The sequence below is a fragment of the Guyanagaster necrorhizus genome (assembly GCF_019112545.1).
Source record: "Guyanagaster necrorhizus MCA 3950 unplaced genomic scaffold BT62scaffold_14, whole genome shotgun sequence".
In the NCBI taxonomy this organism is placed as follows: Eukaryota; Fungi; Basidiomycota; class Agaricomycetes; order Agaricales; family Physalacriaceae; genus Guyanagaster; species Guyanagaster necrorhizus.
In genome coordinates, this window is record NW_025064893.1 from 887,036 (window position 1) to 904,144 (window position 17,109).

Here is a 17,109-nt window from a genome sequence, read left to right on the forward strand (position 1 = left end):
TCCTTTCCCAGCCCACGAGATTGCTTCTGGGAATCAAACAACGCATTCAATCCAGCTCGTGCTGTGGACCCTTTTTTGACGCTATGGATTTCGTGAGAAATATCTCATTACATCTTTGCTAAATTAATTGAATACATGACTCGTAAGCCGATCTTTCTCTGAGGTCGATCGACCTTCCTTGCACCTCAAGCCCCACCACCATGTCTCAGGACTCTGACATGCGAGCCGTTGTGAAGGGTTTTTCAGCTCAGTTACGGCTCAGAATTCTTCGAGCATGGACGACGAATCCCACACCGGACGACGAATACGCATACTGTCGAACGAAGGGTCGTTGGGTACGATTATCCGTTCTCGATGCTCATAGGGCTACCACTGAATACTATCAAGACCCCTTGCTCACGCTGCGTCTCTATGGAGAGCGTCTGCGTTGCCTATAATATTGGCTGTTCTAACTGCAACTTTAGTAAAGTTGTTTGCAGTCGTTTTCGCGACGAGAAATACCACCGCATCCAACAGTTTATTGCCATGGACAGTACATCGATGCCTGCTGTAGTACAGGCATGTCTGGACCTCCATCGTCAGGACTTGGTGCCTGCGGTGGTGAGGGAGGGACTGGGGCTCTCGGTACATCATTCCCTGGTCTGCTCCATTCTGGACTGACTCCCTCCGTGCCATGCATTACAGGAAAATACCTTACATGGACACAACAATTCACCTGCTGAAACGAGTCTGTCAGTCAGCCTACCCAGCTTCCAGGAGTCTTTTCCTTCGCATCTTTTTCCATCGATCGATCCACACGCGGAGATAGAGACCGGCAGCACCGCCAGAATGGTTCAGGCATTGCGTCAACGAAACGAATATTTGCACAGAGAGAATGAGCGACTCAAAAAAAGGCTTCGTCTCGAAGTGGAGGACCAAGGTGTGTTTCTCGCTAATCTGTCGATTTTTGATGTGAACCCGCTTATGAATCAGACTCCACAGAGCCAAATGGTACGGCTTCTGTTTCATGAGATTTCCGCTCATGCCTTCAGCACGCATAACAGATTTCAAGTTGTCTTATTACTCCCTGAGTGGCGGCGACGACGTAGAAGAAAGTAAGTATCATTTTGCTTGTCCTGTCCAGATTTTGCACGGTCTCACACGGTCTCTTGGGACTTTTTTAATGCAGAACTGTGCAAGCGATGGATTCATGCCACTAGCTTGCCACCTCGGCTTGCTCGCAAGAAATTTGCCTAGCGGCAAGGTTCCTAGGATCAGGGCATGTTACATAGCGGCTATACATATAAAGTCGTAATCTGATACCTTGAATCCTGAAGTATTTCCCTAAATGACCGTCACGAAATCGTTCAAAAATTGTATCATGACTCTGCCGGCTCAAGTTGGAATGATTGAGGTACACACTGTATTCAAATACCGGTTCCGGTTCGCCGTCGTAAGAGATGTCTAGTCTCAAAAAGAAGCTCGGGAAGTCGTCTCATCAGTGGAGAAAATGCCGCTGAACCTGAATATATTCGATAACCATGCGAAAATGGATACCAAGGGCATGATGTATGGAAAGACATCATGCTCGGAGAAGATTTCCTCGTATAGATTCCTATTATTATTTTTTCATAGGTCGAAATTTGAGGGTAGGTAGGTAGGCAGGGGAATTACGCCGGCCCTGACCTCAGTTGGCAGTGAGCCAGAAAAAAATGCCAAAACGACTATTTCCAGGACCGTGTAAATTCTTCAGATCATCCTATCAAACACCGAGGTGGTAAATTCCGGCGGATTTTATAAAAACAGTTATAAAAGAAATATGATCTTCACTTCGATCTATCAGGACTTTCACAACAGCCCCACTGATCCCCCCCGAAGGCCATACTCTCTCACCCTCTCACTGTCATGTCGCCAATATCCTCTTTTTCCGCGAAGTCGGGAGGAGAGGGAAAAACTGCAACGTTTAACGCATCTTTCCCCTCTGGCCTTCTGCCCAGAGGCGTAAAGCGGTCCATCGAGGAGGTCGACTTCAACGACGACGACGTCGAGAGACGTGGGCACCCAGTGTGGGACGATGTGAGTATAGGTTCTCTTCACTCAGGTGGCTGTATGCTGATGTAGCTTGCTTAGGCCAGCAGGCCCACCTCAGCTCTAACAAGCGATGTAAACATGTTCACTCCGGCCGCATTATGGGCGTCGCCTTGGGGGTCCCATTCGGTTTATGATGAATGGACAGAAAACGCGATGACTACTAATATTCCAGTCGAAGGTTCGTTACGGCTCCGAAAGCGTGAACACTCTAACCTTTAATGCCAGTAGGTATTGCCTCAAGCCCGACAATGACCTCCGATCTCTACATGGAAATTACTCGTGTCATTTCTCGGTTGATAGAAGGGAGCATCACACAAAATGATTTGATTGAGGCGCTCCAGCGAGTGGCGAGCCAGTTAAAGCATTGGGATTGAATGCTGAGGTGTGCTGTTCGAGTTTGCTGATATGAGGAGGACAGCCAAAAGGGCTTCTAGTGTTCCTAGTCTCGATTCCCGTTCTCTGGTAGTTTTTTTGAGTATTCGACACCGGTTCAAGATAAAGAAGCTAACAGAGATGATAGATGAATATCACACAGTTTAGAGAGAGAAAACAACGGCACTTGCGACAAAAGGCTCAGGGTTTCATCAAACAGACACAATGCGTCTACGTAATCGAAAACACTGACAACATTTAGAAGCTCTTCACAAGTACGCCAAAGAACGAACACGCCAGCGTGGTTGGCGTCATCCCCAATGACCAAGCACTAAGCTAACAGCCACGACCGAGCGACCGTCGATAATAAACTTGAACAGCGCACCGAGCGCAGCGTCTCGAAAACAGGATGGAGACGAAGGCCGTGGAAGGTATGGATACTTTCAGCACCCAGTCAGCAGATAAGTTGAATATCATCCTGTAAAATCGTAGAAACCATGGAAACACTGAACAGTCATGGTTCAAAATCGTGAACTGTGATGACGCAGGCTCTGGCCTAAAGTTGAGGCCTCGAGGTGCCTTTGAAATTCTTCGACGCTAAGATTATTGAACAGCAACGTCTATAGAGCAGAAACGTGACGGAGAGAATGTTTCGCTGTGATTTTGAATCAGCTTTTACGGGCGGAGGGGACACAAATAACCGTGTCACCTTGGATTTAAAGCCGCCTCTTCCCAGAGTATCTTCGCCGATGGTAGCAAACGTATGTTCCTGGGACCGGGAGCATGCGTGAGGCCGAACAGATTTAGGAAGTTTTACCCTGGCGATGAGATATCATGGAAACACGAGTCCGGGTATTGCTTCGAACTCCCGAGTAAAGCGCGCAGAAAATAGTCCTTGGCTCCAGGCGTTACCATGTGTTCGTTCGCAGTCTTTCCGCGGATCACAGAAATGCAGATACCAGAGGATCGAGAGCTTGCTCCTGTCGCAATTCAGAACGGTATACGAAAGATTGTACTGTTCGCCACCGAAGAGGGACTCACTGAAGTGCGGCTCCGACCAGGGTAAGCCCGTTTCTGTTTAGTGTATGTGTCGACTCTAGTACGTTATCGGATTTGCAGTATTGTCTGCACCGGATGAGCTGTCCCAAGACTCCGAGAGCTGGCTGAGAAAAGTGTTACGTTGAACTTGGTGTTTTTGCCATTTCTCAACGAAATATTTCTTGATGGGATGGTCAAGGCTATTGATAAGGAAAATCAGTTGCGTGTATCGTACCAATGAGCAGTGGGAATGGAACGAGCCCAGATGGTTCGGAGTCGGAACGTAAGTGATTTGTGGTGGTACGCCTTGCTACGTAGCGTACGTAGCTTTGATACCTTCGTAGCACCCCCCCACCCCCCTTTCGTTCTACGTTGCCTGGTGCAAAGTGTACGTAGCTGCTGGTACCTCACCATAGCCCTCAGCCAATAATGCCGTAACTGTCCCATACCTGTCTATCGTACTCTCATACAATTGTGTTCATGATCTTCCAAATGAATAAAAATAAATATATTGAAAATAGTCAATTTGAGCTAACTACTGACATGTAGACAGCGTACAAACAATACACCAAGTGCGGTGTACACTACCTGCTACATCCACAGTCCATTGCCACTCCTCCTTGACCGCTGACGCCCTACTGCCGGTGCACATAATAAAATCATGGTTAACCTGCATCAAGATGAGTTAAGAGGCAGCGGCGGTGAAGGAACAAATCTTAGACCCACATCTTCCAGGAAGATTTTCAACACTGACATACCTTCATACTGCTTCATTGTTCACAGGAAACAGGCTTCCATGGCTCAGTTGGCCAGTCTCATATGTTACAAGGTTTTATCTCAGTACTCTTAGCTTAAGTTACAAGAGAGGGCTGAGAGCGAGTTGGGGAGTAAGTTTGTGGAAAGTTGTGTGGAGAGTCTGTGCATAGATTGACTTGCATTTTGCATAAAGTACATATGCGAACGCGCTTCAGTGGCTCAGTTGGTTAGAGCGCCAGTCTCATATAGGCTATGATCCTTGATAAAGGAGTGATCTGGAGGCCCCCAGTTCGATCCTGGGCTGGAGCAGGTTTTTCCTCTTCCGCCTCTTAAACTAGAGTTGTTAGTAGCCAGTTCGACCTTAGCTTGGGAGCAATTTTTTTGGAGCATTTCTTTTTAGAGATCAAATTTAGGGTATGAAATAAGGTTGCGCACGAAACCTGCGGGGGTAAGTTATCTGCATAATGTTACTTTGTACATGGAATATATGAGTAAATAGTATTGAAGATTGCGCAAAATTTGCTGCTCACGCTGTCGCATGAAAGGTAAGTTACCGGTCCGAAATCCTGGTGTATCAAAACCTAGGGTTCGTGCGCAAATCTAATCAAATTCAGCTTTTCCTACCGTTGTCGCGCGAGTGACTTTAGAACGGAGCTGTAGTTTTGGTCCTTCTCTTTTCTTTAAGAACTTGTTGATCCTAATGTATGACGGGTCTCTACCCGCTTTGAGACGGATTCTGTCTGCGCGAATTATCACTCCTCAAGGATCTTCCTGAACAAATATTCAATATTCACCCTCGATCGTACGATTCTGAATGTAATAACAGATGTACATGAAAGGCTGTTATCAGTGCTTTTTATATATTTACCCCGGTCTATTTATGTTCTGATAATGGTAAAGATACATGTCCGTTGCTTCGTCGTCGCAGTTGTTAGGCAAAATCAGCCCAACTCTTGTAATATTACAACCCTCAATGCACTCGTGCGTAAGTTTCATTGAAAATATAATGTACAGATACCGCTTCTACTCCTAACAGATCATCTCACAGGGGCAGCCTGAAATAATTTCGTCACGAGAAAATACGGATAAACAGTAAATTCAACTCACAAACGATGTCGGCAACGCAGTCGCAGCAACCCTACGTACGTAACGAATGAATAAGTCGAAGAGTGAGACGAGTACTTCAATAACTTACTTCACAACATTCTACAAAGGATTACGGGGTAAGTCAATGTTGATTGCGGCGAAGGTCTACGGTCTTACCGAAACAAAGGAAGCAGCCGACGAGTCCGAGGAAGCAGTCCTGTATTAAGCACGAGGTGAGCGGCGTTGTGATAAGCGAATACTGAGCCATAAGCGCACCTTTCCCGCACCTCCACCACGCAGACGCATAGCCTGTCTCTTGTGCTCGCACTCATGGGTCTGAGTTTGGGTCTGCACTGGGGGGTTGGTAATGTCTGGAAAAAGAACTAGGTCGGACGTGAACCAAGAAAGGAGAAAGAGTACGTACTCATTCCGCCAGCAGCTTGGGGCTGGGAGTCGGTGGGAACCTTAGTGTGTGCAGTGGGTGGGGCGTTCATGGTGCTGATGGGTGAGAGGAAAAGGGACGTGGCCTTATATATGAGCGTTCTTCTATTAATAGATGTTGCACGAGGCCTGGAGCCGTGACGTCACATCGCCTGCGGGGAGCAAAAGCTATGCCTTAACCCCGCAACGAACGTGGTGAAGTGGATAGCCATCGAGGTGAGGCTAGGAAATGGCAGCAGTATTGGTTGGTAGAGGATCCTGAAAGGACAGACTCAGCGTGATCAAAGTAGATATGAAGGAGCGCCCTACCGACAAATCTCACGATACAAAGCTATGCCTATTTCATAGCGCAGCACCTCATGCTATCCAGCATACACGCAGTTGCACTGGAAAGTCCAAAATGCTGGGTACATGTGCGCGCTGAGTGCTCAGCCTCGGAACAAGCAACGAAAAAGATGCCTGCCGTCAGTTGCTATGCATCCCACGCACCAAGCACCCTTGATTATCGAACGTGATTCATTACCCGCGCATCGTGTAATGGAAAAGGTGGCAGCTTCCATGAAAACTTTGTCTATTGCCCCACGCAGATCGGTTGGAAAGTGACCGCACGTGCAAGGATAGGTCCATTACGGGGAAATCAAGTCGCCGAACTTGAACAGTTCAGCCAGAGATGGCAAGTGAGAAGATTTACAATTCATACCTTGCCCTTCCTTCGCGACACCTTCGACTACGTCTTCAGCGTTGGCTTCAGGTCGGTGAATAACGTGCCAAAATAAGAATTGCGGCCGGTAATTGTCTCTGTACCCTGTAGCGGGGATGAGGGGATTCATGAATAGTAATGCATAGCAGCGATATCGAGGCCTGGTATGGCCGTTTAAATAATTCGTGTCGTCCTAGGCGAGGAAATATATTCTGGGGCATAGTAACGCCGAGTTCATTGCTTGGCGCGAAAAAATAAAAGAGGACATCGCGGTCAGAGGCAGAGGAAAGTAGCTGATTCCGGCCGTGACTATACTTCAACAAGCTTCCTGCCTTTCTTGGTCGCTTCCCCCTCACCAAAACTCTGAAGATGATATCTTTTTCTGACATCCTGGACTGGACATACATTGACGTGTCACAATCTATTGTCCCAGTCAAGCATCCTCTGAAATTGAACCGAAGATGTCATCGAGTTGACCATCAGAGAACGCATCTCTGACTGCGCGTCTGCACTTGAGCTCTCACACTGATGAGAACTAAAGGGCAGCGCGAGCATTCGTCAGATTTGTCCAGTGTTGTATCAATTCCAGCCGGGTCCTAACCCTAGTATCTGAATATACAGCAAAAGACCAAGAAATTAGATCATGGCCATTATTCAGAAAGCTGGGTAGCATTACACAGCATAAACTACTTCCTCGACTTGTGCCGTTTCCCTATTTTAAACTTTGCTTTCAATAACTTCAGCACCACATATGCTAGAAGACGATACAATACCATCGCAACAACAATAACACCAAGATTAAGTGGTGCGTTGATGCCTCCGAACTCAAACATATCTAACACCTGCTCCCCGGAACTAACGGCGCAAGTGCCATCGGCAAGCCGCTGATCATCGTCGCACGAGAATACCTGTCCACGGAACGCGTATGGCATTATATTTCGCACCGCGTAGCCAAGGGGTGAGAGTTTGTTCAACCTCTTGAGAAACTCGGGCATATCCAAGCTCATCAGGCCTGCCGGAGATGATTAGACAACAACAAAAGAAAGACAATAGAGAAGAAACTTCGTACCTACCATGAACATCGCAACTGATAGGATGACATTGGTCACATTAAGCGCAAGTCCAGTGTTTTCGTTGAGCAGTGTATTAAATAAAATACCGAGCGATTCTCCGGCGTTGACGATGCATAGCGCGTTTAGAGATACCACGAAGAACATACCGACTGTCCGGCGGAGATCGGTCGCGATAGCCGTTAACACGGAAAACATCAAGCAAGATATAATCTCGCAGGGAAGTTCTAAAAGAACATATGCAATGAAGAACGACTCAATAGAGTAAGCTCCGTCATCGTATTCCTGCACAGAATTTCAGCGGCATGTCCTTGGAAAAGAATGATAGATGGTACCCTGTAGAAAATATCCCTTTCAACAGGATAGACAGAGATATTCTGCAGCATTCCGACAAAATACACTATGTCGTAACTATAAGTGATGCCCCTGAAGCAGATAGAACAGAAATGAGCTTACAAGGAAGGATCTCCTGGATACAGCCAACACGATTCTGTATACTGATATAGTTGTGCCCAATCGGAGAATAGAAGAGACTCAAAACGATCTTTTTCCACGCATCAGAACGCTAAATAAAATGGCCATGGCACTGAAAGACATACCCCAAGTCCTAGGACGTTCCCCAACCTTGCTTCCGGAACTGCTTTCTGACGAATGAATGCCAGATATCCACGCTTCAGAAGTATAGGTAATGACGTCGTAAGTGATGACATGTTCTTTTCATGCTTCTTCAAGTCCAAAGAAAGACCTGATGTCTTCTTGTGATCTTCGACCTTGGGCGCTAGCTCTCGGAAAGCCTCAACAAGCCTATCCACCTTGGCCCGACTGAGCTCCTCTTTCTCGGCCTCACGCAAATCTACAGAGACTACATCCAGAGCAAAATCGGCCGGGTTCATTGTCGAAGGGAACTTGAAACCAATAGTCGCCATGTAATCGAGCATATCACAGGCAGACCCTGAGTACGCCACCCTCCCTCCCTTAGTTAAAAGGAGTACATTGCCAAAATTCTTGAACAGCTCGGATGAGCTCTAGTGTAGCGTCGTGATAATCGTCCGGCCTTCTTCTGCAAGTTGCTGCAGAACATCCATGATTGATGCAGCCGTGAACGCGTCCAGTCCTGATGTAGGTTCATCAAGCCTGCGGATGAAAGATTCAGCCAAAAAAAAAAAGAAGTGAAAAAAGAAGCTTACATCAACACCTGAGGCTCTGTAAGCACCTGGATAGCAATACTGACCCTTCTCTTCTCCCCACCTGAGATGCCTTTGGAAAGCTCACTCCCAACCAGCGTATCCGCACAGTCCTTCAACCCCATTTTATGCATCACTTCATCCGCCTTCTGCCTCTTCTCCTCCCTGGACATCCACCCGGGCAGTCTCAACCCAGCAGCGAATCGGAGCACCTCCCGAACGGTGCGATAGGGAAGGAGAGCTGCGTCATCTTGCATCACATATGAACAGAGCGCACGTACAACATCCCCGCTTGCAACAACGCCGTTCAGCGCTAGATCTCCTTCTGCGATGTATGTCGTCCGTGAAGTGGACTGGAGTCGTTGCGCCATCAAATTCAGCAATGAGGATTTCCCACTGCCTGAGGGACCGAGGATGACGTTGATCTTGCCTGCTTCGAAGCAAGTATTGATACCCTGCAGGACTTCAAGGCGTTTTCCTCCTCGTATGCGGATCTGTAGATTGTAATCAATAAGATCTATGTCTACGCCTGCCACCCCGTTAGCTTCCCGGCTAATGACTTTGATTTTCTTCTGCTTGGGTTCATCGGCCGCGCGTTTGGTTCCTAGGACTGTGATGTCGATTTTGATCATGGACAAGAGAAGGATCTGAAGGATGAGATAGAGAATGGCAAAGCCAAGCATAGCAGCGACCGGAATAGTCGCCCAGTCCTGCCGTGGAACTGCGAGACTCTATGACAAAGTTGCCACGGTAAGTGATGCAGTTGGGATCTGTCCGTGCGTCGCCAGACGGACAGTCAAAAAACCGATCCTTGAATTCGTTATTAACCAGCGCAGTAAATGCATAGAACTAAGATGGAATGTTAGGCTGGCTATAGTGTACTATGAGATAGGCGCACCAACTGTGATATCCATTTTATCCAACGCAGATATATGGGTATAGAATTTGCTTGTATAAAAAAGCCACAAGTGAAGGTATAGGCGGTGTACGCCAGGTTTGCAATTAGAGTTGCAGTTGCAAAATTCCGGGAAATAGCAGATGAGAGACCAGCGAACAGCACCGAGATATAGTGATTGAGCAGGCTGATCGCAAAGTAGAAGAGGAATCGTGAGACCGAGGGCGCAAATCCAATCATAAAATACGATATCGCGGAGAAAATGAGGGAGACGATTATGTCCTCCAATAATACGTGAGCAAGGCGGTAGCTGAGAATCCAAGGTAAGACCCCAACAATCCCTTCACCATGCTCCCTATCGAACACAGGCAGTTCTATGATGGTCAAACGATAAACTTCATAGATGACCATCAAATACCCCTGAAGTCCGACTGCAGTATATAGCGCTGCTCGGCGTGAACGAATACCCGCTATCGAATCTGGTAGTTGCAAAAATACCAAGCCGACGACCACACCCATCAAGACCGCCTCAATCCATGACGTTGTCATCCCTAGTGGGTCTCGGAAACTTGTCTTCATCGTACGCGAAAGCAGAGTAACCACTGTCCGCGACATGGGCGCCTTGCGATAATCAGATAGGGTAGGCGGAGGTATCAAGGTCGACATCGAACCCGTTTCGTATTCTGCAAAATCCTCCCTATAACTTTTGACAGATTCTTCTTGCCACGCGCTGATAAGCCTGTTGACACGGGCTCGAGCTGCCTCCTCGCTCTCTGAGGTCCGGACATCGATCGCTGCAGCATCAATGAGGTAGTCGGCGGGATTGACATGAGGGCTAATTGGATTCAAGTGACCTTCGAACCACGGGACAGCATCTGCAACAGGTCCGGCGTAAAGAGTATGTCCTTGCGACAGCAGCGTCACTCTATCAAGCATGAAGAAGGCCTCGGAACGAGGTTGATGCAACGTCATGATAATGGTTCTGCCCTTCTTTGCCATGCTTTGCAGAGTCTTCACTAATTGAAATGCACTGGTGGCGTCCAGCCCAGTCGTCGGTTCATCCAGAAAGAGTACGGACGGGTTTCCGAGGAGTTGAACACCCAGGCTAACTCGCCTCCGTTCCCCACCTGAGCACCCTTTGCGGCGAAATCCATCCCCGACGGGAGTGTTGGCGCACTCCTTCAGTCCAAGTTCAAGAATGATCTCTTCAACGAGCTGGGCGCGTTTTTTACTTGTAATTGAAGCCGGAAGACGAAGATCAGCCGCATACATAAGGGTTTCGCGTACGGTAAGGGTGGGTAGGAGGATGTCGGTTTGAGTAACATAGGCGTGGGTGATGCTAGAGATAGATGGCGAGTTGCTATGTAGAATTCACCCGCGTACCGCAAGGCGGCTGCTACACATTCGCCGCAACAAGACATTCAATAGCGTAGTCTGAAGGATGTCAATACACAGCAATTCCAGTAAAGTCAGAAATACCCACTTTGCTGCTACCACTGCTGCCAATAATCCCAGTCAAACTTGCACGAGGAAAATCCGCATCAATCTGGGTCAACAGATTCTTTGATAGGCCCGCCTCTTCGTCTACAGCCTCCTTCTTTGCAAACCAGCCCTGACGCTCCCTCCGCACCACTACCGAAAGCTGCCTTATCTGCACATCCACAGGTGCGACAGCAGAAAAAGACAGCTTTTCTTGGTGCGTGTCGGTGAGGTACCAGTCAGATTTCATGCGAGGTGCTTCTGAGATGTCAACCTGCTTGTCATTGGCAGCTATTTCTACGACAGGGGCACTGGGCACAGAGGCGCTGGACATGTTGGATGGATACCAGCGGAAGGTCAAATCCCCGAAGGAAGTAGCATGGGAGCACGAGGATGACCGGAGTCACCACTTCAGCGATGGTCGTTCCTTGATGACGAGACCCTTCCCACCATGCGTCATCAACGTCAACGTTCAAGACATTAACTATGTTTGACGAATCCACACTTTGCGTCTGCGACTCAAAGCGACTTCCTGGCCATCAGTACCGTCAGTATTTGTACGAAGAGGAGGACGTGCCACAAGGACGTGATACCTTGGATCCATCTCAACTGCGGTATCAAGTCTCTTTGGCTCTGCAGCAGGTCTGGGGCCAACATACGATAACGCAGTTGAAATTCAGATTCTTGGATTCTACCATGATCATGATATCTTGACGGCGGCACCGGTATTGACACACCGCCTGTTTAGTATCTTTTGTTTATCCTTCACATGTTTGGCGACCTCAGGCTTGGCATGTTTCCTGCGCAGGATTGAAGATTTCTAGAGGCAGAAAGCCCCGCAAACCCTGGGTATCAAAGTGATTGTAAGGCCAGGTATGCTATCTATGAGAGTTCTGCTTACACTTGTGGCGATCTCGGGGGGTGATTGTTCTCCGTACGGTCCTGGTTAGCTGGCAATTTGGTATAGTGGTTGGCGAATGCCTGTTGGTTCTCTAGATTGGAAGATATGTCCCCAAGGTGTCCGTAGAACTGAAGGCACGTCCGTCTCTCTGATGCACGCGCTTCGAGTTCGCCCTAACCAACGCAGGTATCATGCATACGATGAATTCAGAGACTGTAGCAAAGACACACGCTACACATATGGCCGCAGACGGCGTGACAGTCTTCAAAGAGACTACCAGGGAGAACAAAGACCAGGAAAATGATATTTTCAGATAAGAATCAGTTCAGTAGCTCGCCACTTAGCTCCGAGTCTCCAGTAAACCTATCCTCCGCAGACAACATCCTTTGGTGCTCAAAGACCATTGGAGCTTCACCCTCACCCGTTTCCCCATCTCTTGTATAATTCATCAACGTGCTTAAATGGAATACGTCGTGACTACTCGAAAGCTGCTTTGATGTAACTCTATATTCTGTGAATCAACCATACGTCTCTTCAAGTCACTGTTTTGTCTTTGACACTTACCATTTGGCATTGGTTATTTGATTATGCTTCTGCGCGGGACGCCGCTTGATCTCCGTATGAGACGTCCAGCTCGAAGGCAGCTACGACATCAAAGAAAGAAAATATGTTGCGTTTGAGGACATCCAATATCGATGTCTTCAAAAGGGGGAAGCGACGAAGACCCAGTCCACGACGGATTTACCACGGGCTAATAATAGCATCTACTTGCGAGGCGAAAGTATCCTGTGTGGGGACATCATAAGCAGCAGGCCAATAGTCAGATATGACATGAGCACGAGAACCCCTCTCCGACCATATAATATAAGTGATTGAATGAGATTACTCTTTATCCCTATATCGAGTACATCTAAACTCAGTCTTCTAGTTATCATCAACCTACCAAGCACCTAGTGCAACGGTGTATAGAATAGAATGTAAAGACAGTGCTTATACCCTCTTCCTTCGAGAACGGATGACATCCATATCGAGGCCCCAGCCCAACAACATCACGCCAGCAGCACCGACAAAACACGACCCCACATACAGAATCATATTCTCATATCTGCCATCGGCCACCTGGAAGCTCGCCATGCCAACAGCAGTATCGGGCGCCGTTGCTAAAACGGACGAGATGGGTGAACACAGTATGTTGCCTATGCCTCGAGATAGCAGAAGGTAACCGAACAAATACGTGGCCAGGTTCGGGTCGTCCTCTGTGGGTGCGAAAAATCAGTGCTGGTGCCGCTGGTATGCTTAAATTACATGCTTACTTGCGATGGGAGAAACAAACCCAGTCCACAGACTGCTCCACCCCCCGGCCAGGATACCATAGGTGATTCCAAAGGCAAGAAGCCCAGCTAGGTTTTGGGAGAGGACGCCCCATAGAACAGATGTGGCCAGAGACGTCGCGAAGAGCGTTGACATCTCCAAAAACCATGGATTGAACTTATCAGAGAGGTACCCCATAGATACGCGACCGAGTACAGAGGCTCCTAGAAGCTGAATCAGCAACGAAGTCGAGATCCCTGAGATGGAGTGTACCATTGAGGAGAGCCACAGTTAATGACAAATTCGTGGCACTCAAGTTCATAGCATGAGCAAAAGCTGAACATATTCCATCGTGTAAGAGAGCGTCTCGAGAGTGGATCGAAGCTTACTGGGTAGCCATACAATTGGTACAAAGTATCCAAACCCTTGGAAGGTATTTGCAGCAAGAAGGACCCAAAATGAAGTGCTTTTGATCCATTCTCGCGCGCGAGGAGGCGACATTTGCTGACGGTTCCTGGAATTAGGAATTCGCGGTTTTACGAAGGGGAGCACAGGTAGAAGGAGAGCCAGGAGGACGACAGATGGGATTCGCAATGTTTTTGCACTCTCGTAGCGGGAAATCAGTTCTGGAAGTATTAAAGGCAGTATCAGACCTCCAGTAGCCGTTCCTGCAAACCTTATTCAGACATAAGCGCCGATGGGAGGCAGTGGATTTGCGCACCAGCAAATATGACGCCATTTGCAAGGCCTCTGCGGGTCACAAACCATTCGGACATGTATGATATGCACGGGGCATACAGAAGGGATCCGCCGATAGCATATAGGACACCCTGCAAGCCTATTAAAGTCGAAATCTGGCATTGCCAGCTATACAACAGACCGAAAATCTTGAAGAAGAAAGCGACTTGCATTGGTGGTGTAACTCTCACCCAACAGGCTCACCCAACAGAGGGTAGCACCCACCCACATAAACGTTCGCCGACGGTAAGGATGCCTCGTGGTAATAGGGAAAATGATAGGGCCTAACAGGCGCTTAATGGGATCAACGGAAGGTCAGGCCATGCGGTACCCAAGCAATGGATGATTTGTGATGTAGTCATGCCTATGCTAGATAAATTGATGCGTACGATCAAGGAAGGCACCAAAAGCATTGAGAAATCCCCACACGAGTCCCTCGATGAAGAATGCTGCGATCAACTGTTCAACGTTAGTGTGAGGAACGGGAATGAAACTTGGAAGACGTACGAAGGACCATGCGCTGAATCCCTTGTCCACCGGTGCTAGCGACGACTCGTTTCATGAAGCCGTATCTTCTAACGCTCTTGTGAATTCGTAGCGAGCTCTATGCTCTCTGTTTGTCTCGACATGGTTGCAATTATTAGTGTAGAGTATGATTGGAAACCGAAAAAAAAACATAGATCAGTGAAGCGGACACAACGCGGTTCCAGTGTACGATTGGAAGGAAAGTGGCGCATGGAACAAAGACTTTGTAATTGAGGTAAAAGCACATAAGCCAAAACTTCCTGTACAATCAGCGTACGATTTGGTAGGTGACACATTCATCTAACTTGCACGACTTCGAGCGCGGCCTGCTCTTGCGTCTAGTGCCCATCCCAAGAGTGCAACCCCTGCAGCACCCGCAAAACACGACCCCACATACAAAATCATACTCTCAAATCTTCCTCCCGCAACTTGAAATCCCGTAGTCACCTTGCCAACGGCAGATTGCGACGCCGCAGCCAGCGTGGACGAGATTGGCGTGCATAAAATATTGCCTACTCCTCGCGAAAGCATGAGATATCCGATTAAGTACGTCACCAGGTTCGGGTCTTCTTCTGAATTGCGAGTGAGTAATGAGATCGGGCGTACATGAAGCAAGGCATACTAGCGATGGGAGCAATTAATCCTGTCCACAAACTACTCCACCCCCCAGCGAGAACACCGTAGGCAATACCGAATGATATAAGTCCGGCAAGGTTCCGTGAGAGAAGGCCCCAGAGGATAAATGTAGCAATTGATGTCGAAGTTAGTGTTGACAACGCGAGGAGCCATGGGTTTAGTCTGTCCGCTAGGTAACCTAGGGACAAACGACTGAGTAGAGAAGCACCTGTGAATATGTTTCAGCAAGAGCCTGTGTCTTGATTGAACACAATGACGTACCATTCAAAAGTGCAACAGCCAGCGAAGAGCTGGTACTACTTAGGTTCATTTCGTGTGCAAAAGCTAGAACAGACTTCCGTTAGCTCGAACTTTTTAGAGGTTTAAATGCTGACTAGGAAGCCATACAACAGGCACGAAGTAACCAAGGCCCTGGACGGTATTGACAGCAAGAAGAACCCAGAAGGTGGTGCTACTCATCCAGTCGCGTGAGCGAGGAGGCATTATTTGAGCGCGATTTCTAGATTCAGGGAGTCGAGGCTTGACTGATGCGACAATTGGTATGAGAATCGTTGTAAGCACGATGGAGATGATTCGGAGAGCCTTGGCCGATCCGTAGCGAGAGATGAGGGTGGGCAATACGAGAGGGAGGATCAATCCACCAGCCGAGGTTCCTGAAGGCATGCAATAAAAGCAGAGTTTGATAAAGAAACATATTTACGTACCAGCAAAGATGACACCGCTTGCAAGACCCCTCCGCATCACAAACCATTCCGTCATGTAAGATATACAAGGGGCGTACAGGAGCGATCCACCGATGGCATAGAGAATGCCTTGTAGGCCAATTAGGACTGGTACCTATAATCTTTGGTGAGAAACAGAGCGAGAACAGAAAACTGTACTCACCTTAGTGGCGAAACTAGCCCCAAAGAGACTCGCCCCGCAGAGGAATACGCCGATCCACATCATTGTACGGCGATAATATGGATACCGTATGTTGATGGGGAAAATTAGAGGACCTACGAGCCAATTAAATAAAAAGATTTCAGGAACAAATTTGGATGATGATACCAGAGCAGAAAATCATTCCCGACGACAGAGGCCCAATGAGAGGAAGTAAACTGGATGCATGGGGCTGGTTCATAAATTTCGGATCGTAGAGGTAGCCTGCATATTGAACTAAGTACCTGCTTTCCAAAATATCCAAGTAGGACGCACTATCAAGGAAGACACCAAAGGAGTCCGGGAAACCCCATACGACTCCTTCGACAACGAATGCAGCTAGGAGCTAAGCACACGGACAATTCTTATTTCAGAGAAATGTAAGGTCAAAGGAGGACGAACGAAAGACCAAGCGTCGAATCCACGGTCCACCGGTGCAAGGGACGACTCATTCAGCTGAACATGGTCCTCCTCTGGTTGCTGTGAGCGGTGCGAAATGTTGCTGAGCTCGATGCTCTGTGTTCGCGTTGACGACATGACTTAAACTTGTCGGATTGTTCTCGGTATATTCAAATATCTCGGTATAGGAATAGCCGTGGTCTTGAGGGCCGGACTACAGCGGAAGCGGGATTCCACCTTTTCAAGGAGGTTTCTTGCGAAGAACACACAAGGAGGAGGAAAAAGAACGAAGCCGAAAAGAGGGTAGTGACAGCAAAAGGCAACCAAATTGAGCCAAATTTAGAGCTCCCCCTTCGGGCAGGGGCATTGAAAGATAACGACTTTTACTGCCTGATCTGAAAAAAAGATGGAAAGATGAAGACTGCCTTTAGTTTTATTACTTTTAAACTTAACAACATAGTCAAAAGAAGACCCAAGTTGGGATGAATATGATCTTATGTTCCAGTCATGCAGCATGCCTCCGAATGTTATTCAGCTTCAAGAGTTCACATGTTCAGTGCTGAGGACTGCCCTTTTTAAGAGAAATC

The 17,109-nt window shown here is 47.9% G+C and overlaps 5 protein-coding genes and 1 non-coding gene across 6 annotated transcripts; 3 read left to right on the forward strand and 3 right to left on the reverse strand.

Annotated features, from left to right (window-relative positions):
* The first annotated feature begins 24 nt into the window (after positions 1 to 24).
* On the forward strand, positions 25 to 1,066 carry BT62DRAFT_169929 (uncharacterized protein). The gene is made up of 5 exons (XM_043179915.1): positions 25 to 92; positions 148 to 335; positions 388 to 624; positions 685 to 919; positions 982 to 1,066. Exons 2-5 carry the CDS (start codon positions 201 to 203, stop codon positions 1,008 to 1,010), a joined length of 636 nt encoding a protein of 211 aa, XP_043039141.1. The 5' UTR covers positions 25 to 92; positions 148 to 200; the 3' UTR covers positions 1,011 to 1,066.
* Positions 1,067 to 2,111: 1,045 nt separating this feature from the next.
* BT62DRAFT_932800 (uncharacterized protein) lies at positions 2,112 to 2,574 on the forward strand. The gene is made up of 2 exons (XM_043186420.1): positions 2,112 to 2,230; positions 2,284 to 2,574. Exons 1-2 carry the CDS (start codon positions 2,149 to 2,151, stop codon positions 2,442 to 2,444), a joined length of 243 nt encoding a protein of 80 aa, XP_043039142.1. The 5' UTR covers positions 2,112 to 2,148; the 3' UTR covers positions 2,445 to 2,574.
* A 1,870-nt stretch (positions 2,575 to 4,444) lies between these two features.
* BT62DRAFT_t86 lies at positions 4,445 to 4,545 on the forward strand. Its single transcript has one exon. It is a non-coding gene; the product is annotated as a tRNA-Met (tRNA).
* A 2,604-nt stretch (positions 4,546 to 7,149) lies between these two features.
* On the reverse strand, positions 7,150 to 11,341 carry BT62DRAFT_981077 (P-loop containing nucleoside triphosphate hydrolase protein; the record flags this gene model as incomplete). The annotated part of the gene is made up of 14 exons (XM_043189564.1): positions 7,150 to 7,475; positions 7,683 to 7,818; positions 7,869 to 7,933; positions 7,990 to 8,077; positions 8,133 to 8,558; positions 8,613 to 8,667; positions 8,721 to 9,438; positions 9,467 to 9,566; positions 9,616 to 10,058; positions 10,080 to 10,185; positions 10,213 to 10,295; positions 10,317 to 10,972; positions 11,015 to 11,046; positions 11,096 to 11,341. The coding sequence occupies 14 exons, from the start codon at positions 11,339 to 11,341 to the stop codon at positions 7,150 to 7,152; spliced, it is 3,480 nt and encodes a 1,159-aa protein (XP_043039143.1).
* A 1,514-nt stretch (positions 11,342 to 12,855) lies between these two features.
* On the reverse strand, positions 12,856 to 14,267 carry BT62DRAFT_932802 (MFS general substrate transporter). Its single transcript, XM_043186421.1, has 6 exons — positions 14,213 to 14,267; positions 14,025 to 14,157; positions 13,693 to 13,971; positions 13,577 to 13,639; positions 13,306 to 13,527; positions 12,856 to 13,248 (listed from the first exon to the last, which is right to left on the reverse strand). The coding sequence occupies exons 2-6, from the start codon at positions 14,077 to 14,079 to the stop codon at positions 12,983 to 12,985; spliced, it is 885 nt and encodes a 294-aa protein (XP_043039144.1). The 5' UTR covers positions 14,080 to 14,157; positions 14,213 to 14,267; the 3' UTR covers positions 12,856 to 12,982.
* Positions 14,268 to 14,698: 431 nt separating this feature from the next.
* BT62DRAFT_932804 (MFS general substrate transporter) lies at positions 14,699 to 16,901 on the reverse strand. The gene is made up of 9 exons (XM_043186422.1): positions 16,526 to 16,901; positions 16,400 to 16,469; positions 16,253 to 16,348; positions 16,088 to 16,200; positions 15,907 to 16,039; positions 15,577 to 15,855; positions 15,464 to 15,526; positions 15,189 to 15,410; positions 14,699 to 15,138 (listed from the first exon to the last, which is right to left on the reverse strand). The coding sequence occupies exons 1-9, from the start codon at positions 16,658 to 16,660 to the stop codon at positions 14,867 to 14,869; spliced, it is 1,383 nt and encodes a 460-aa protein (XP_043039145.1). The 5' UTR covers positions 16,661 to 16,901; the 3' UTR covers positions 14,699 to 14,866.
* Between the last annotated feature and the right edge of the window lie 208 nt (positions 16,902 to 17,109).

Excerpts from the sequence above, each read along its gene's own strand:
- BT62DRAFT_932804 (XM_043186422.1), bottom strand. The coding sequence starts at position 16,660 with ATGTCGTCAACGCGAACACAGAGCATCGAGCTCAGCAACATTTCGCAC. Across the intron at positions 15,856-15,906 it reads AAGCGGTGTCATCTTTGCTG|GAACCTCGGCTGGTGGATTG; the intron begins GTACGTAAATAT and ends GCATGCCTTCAG. Across the intron at positions 15,139-15,188 it reads ATTAATTGCTCCCATCGCTA|AAGAAGACCCGAACCTGGTG; the intron begins GTATGCCTTGCT and ends CTCGCAATTCAG.
- BT62DRAFT_932802 (XM_043186421.1), bottom strand. The coding sequence starts at position 14,079 with ATGTCCGAATGGTTTGTGACCCGCAGAGGCCTTGCAAATGGCGTCATA. Across the intron at positions 13,972-14,024 it reads AAATGGCGTCATATTTGCTG|GAACGGCTACTGGAGGTCTG; the intron begins GTGCGCAAATCC and ends TAAGGTTTGCAG. Across the intron at positions 13,640-13,692 it reads ACCAATTGTATGGCTACCCA|CTTTTGCTCATGCTATGAAC; the intron begins GTAAGCTTCGAT and ends GAATATGTTCAG.
- BT62DRAFT_169929 (XM_043179915.1), top strand. The coding sequence starts at position 201 with ATGTCTCAGGACTCTGACATGCGAGCCGTTGTGAAGGGTTTTTCAGCT. Across the intron at positions 336-387 it reads GTCGAACGAAGGGTCGTTGG|ACCCCTTGCTCACGCTGCGT; the intron begins GTACGATTATCC and ends AATACTATCAAG. Across the intron at positions 920-981 it reads TCTCGAAGTGGAGGACCAAG|AGCCAAATGGTACGGCTTCT; the intron begins GTGTGTTTCTCG and ends CAGACTCCACAG.
- BT62DRAFT_932800 (XM_043186420.1), top strand. The coding sequence starts at position 2,149 with ATGTTCACTCCGGCCGCATTATGGGCGTCGCCTTGGGGGTCCCATTCG. Across the intron at positions 2,231-2,283 it reads GACAGAAAACGCGATGACTA|CTTTAATGCCAGTAGGTATT; the intron begins CTAATATTCCAG and ends GAACACTCTAAC.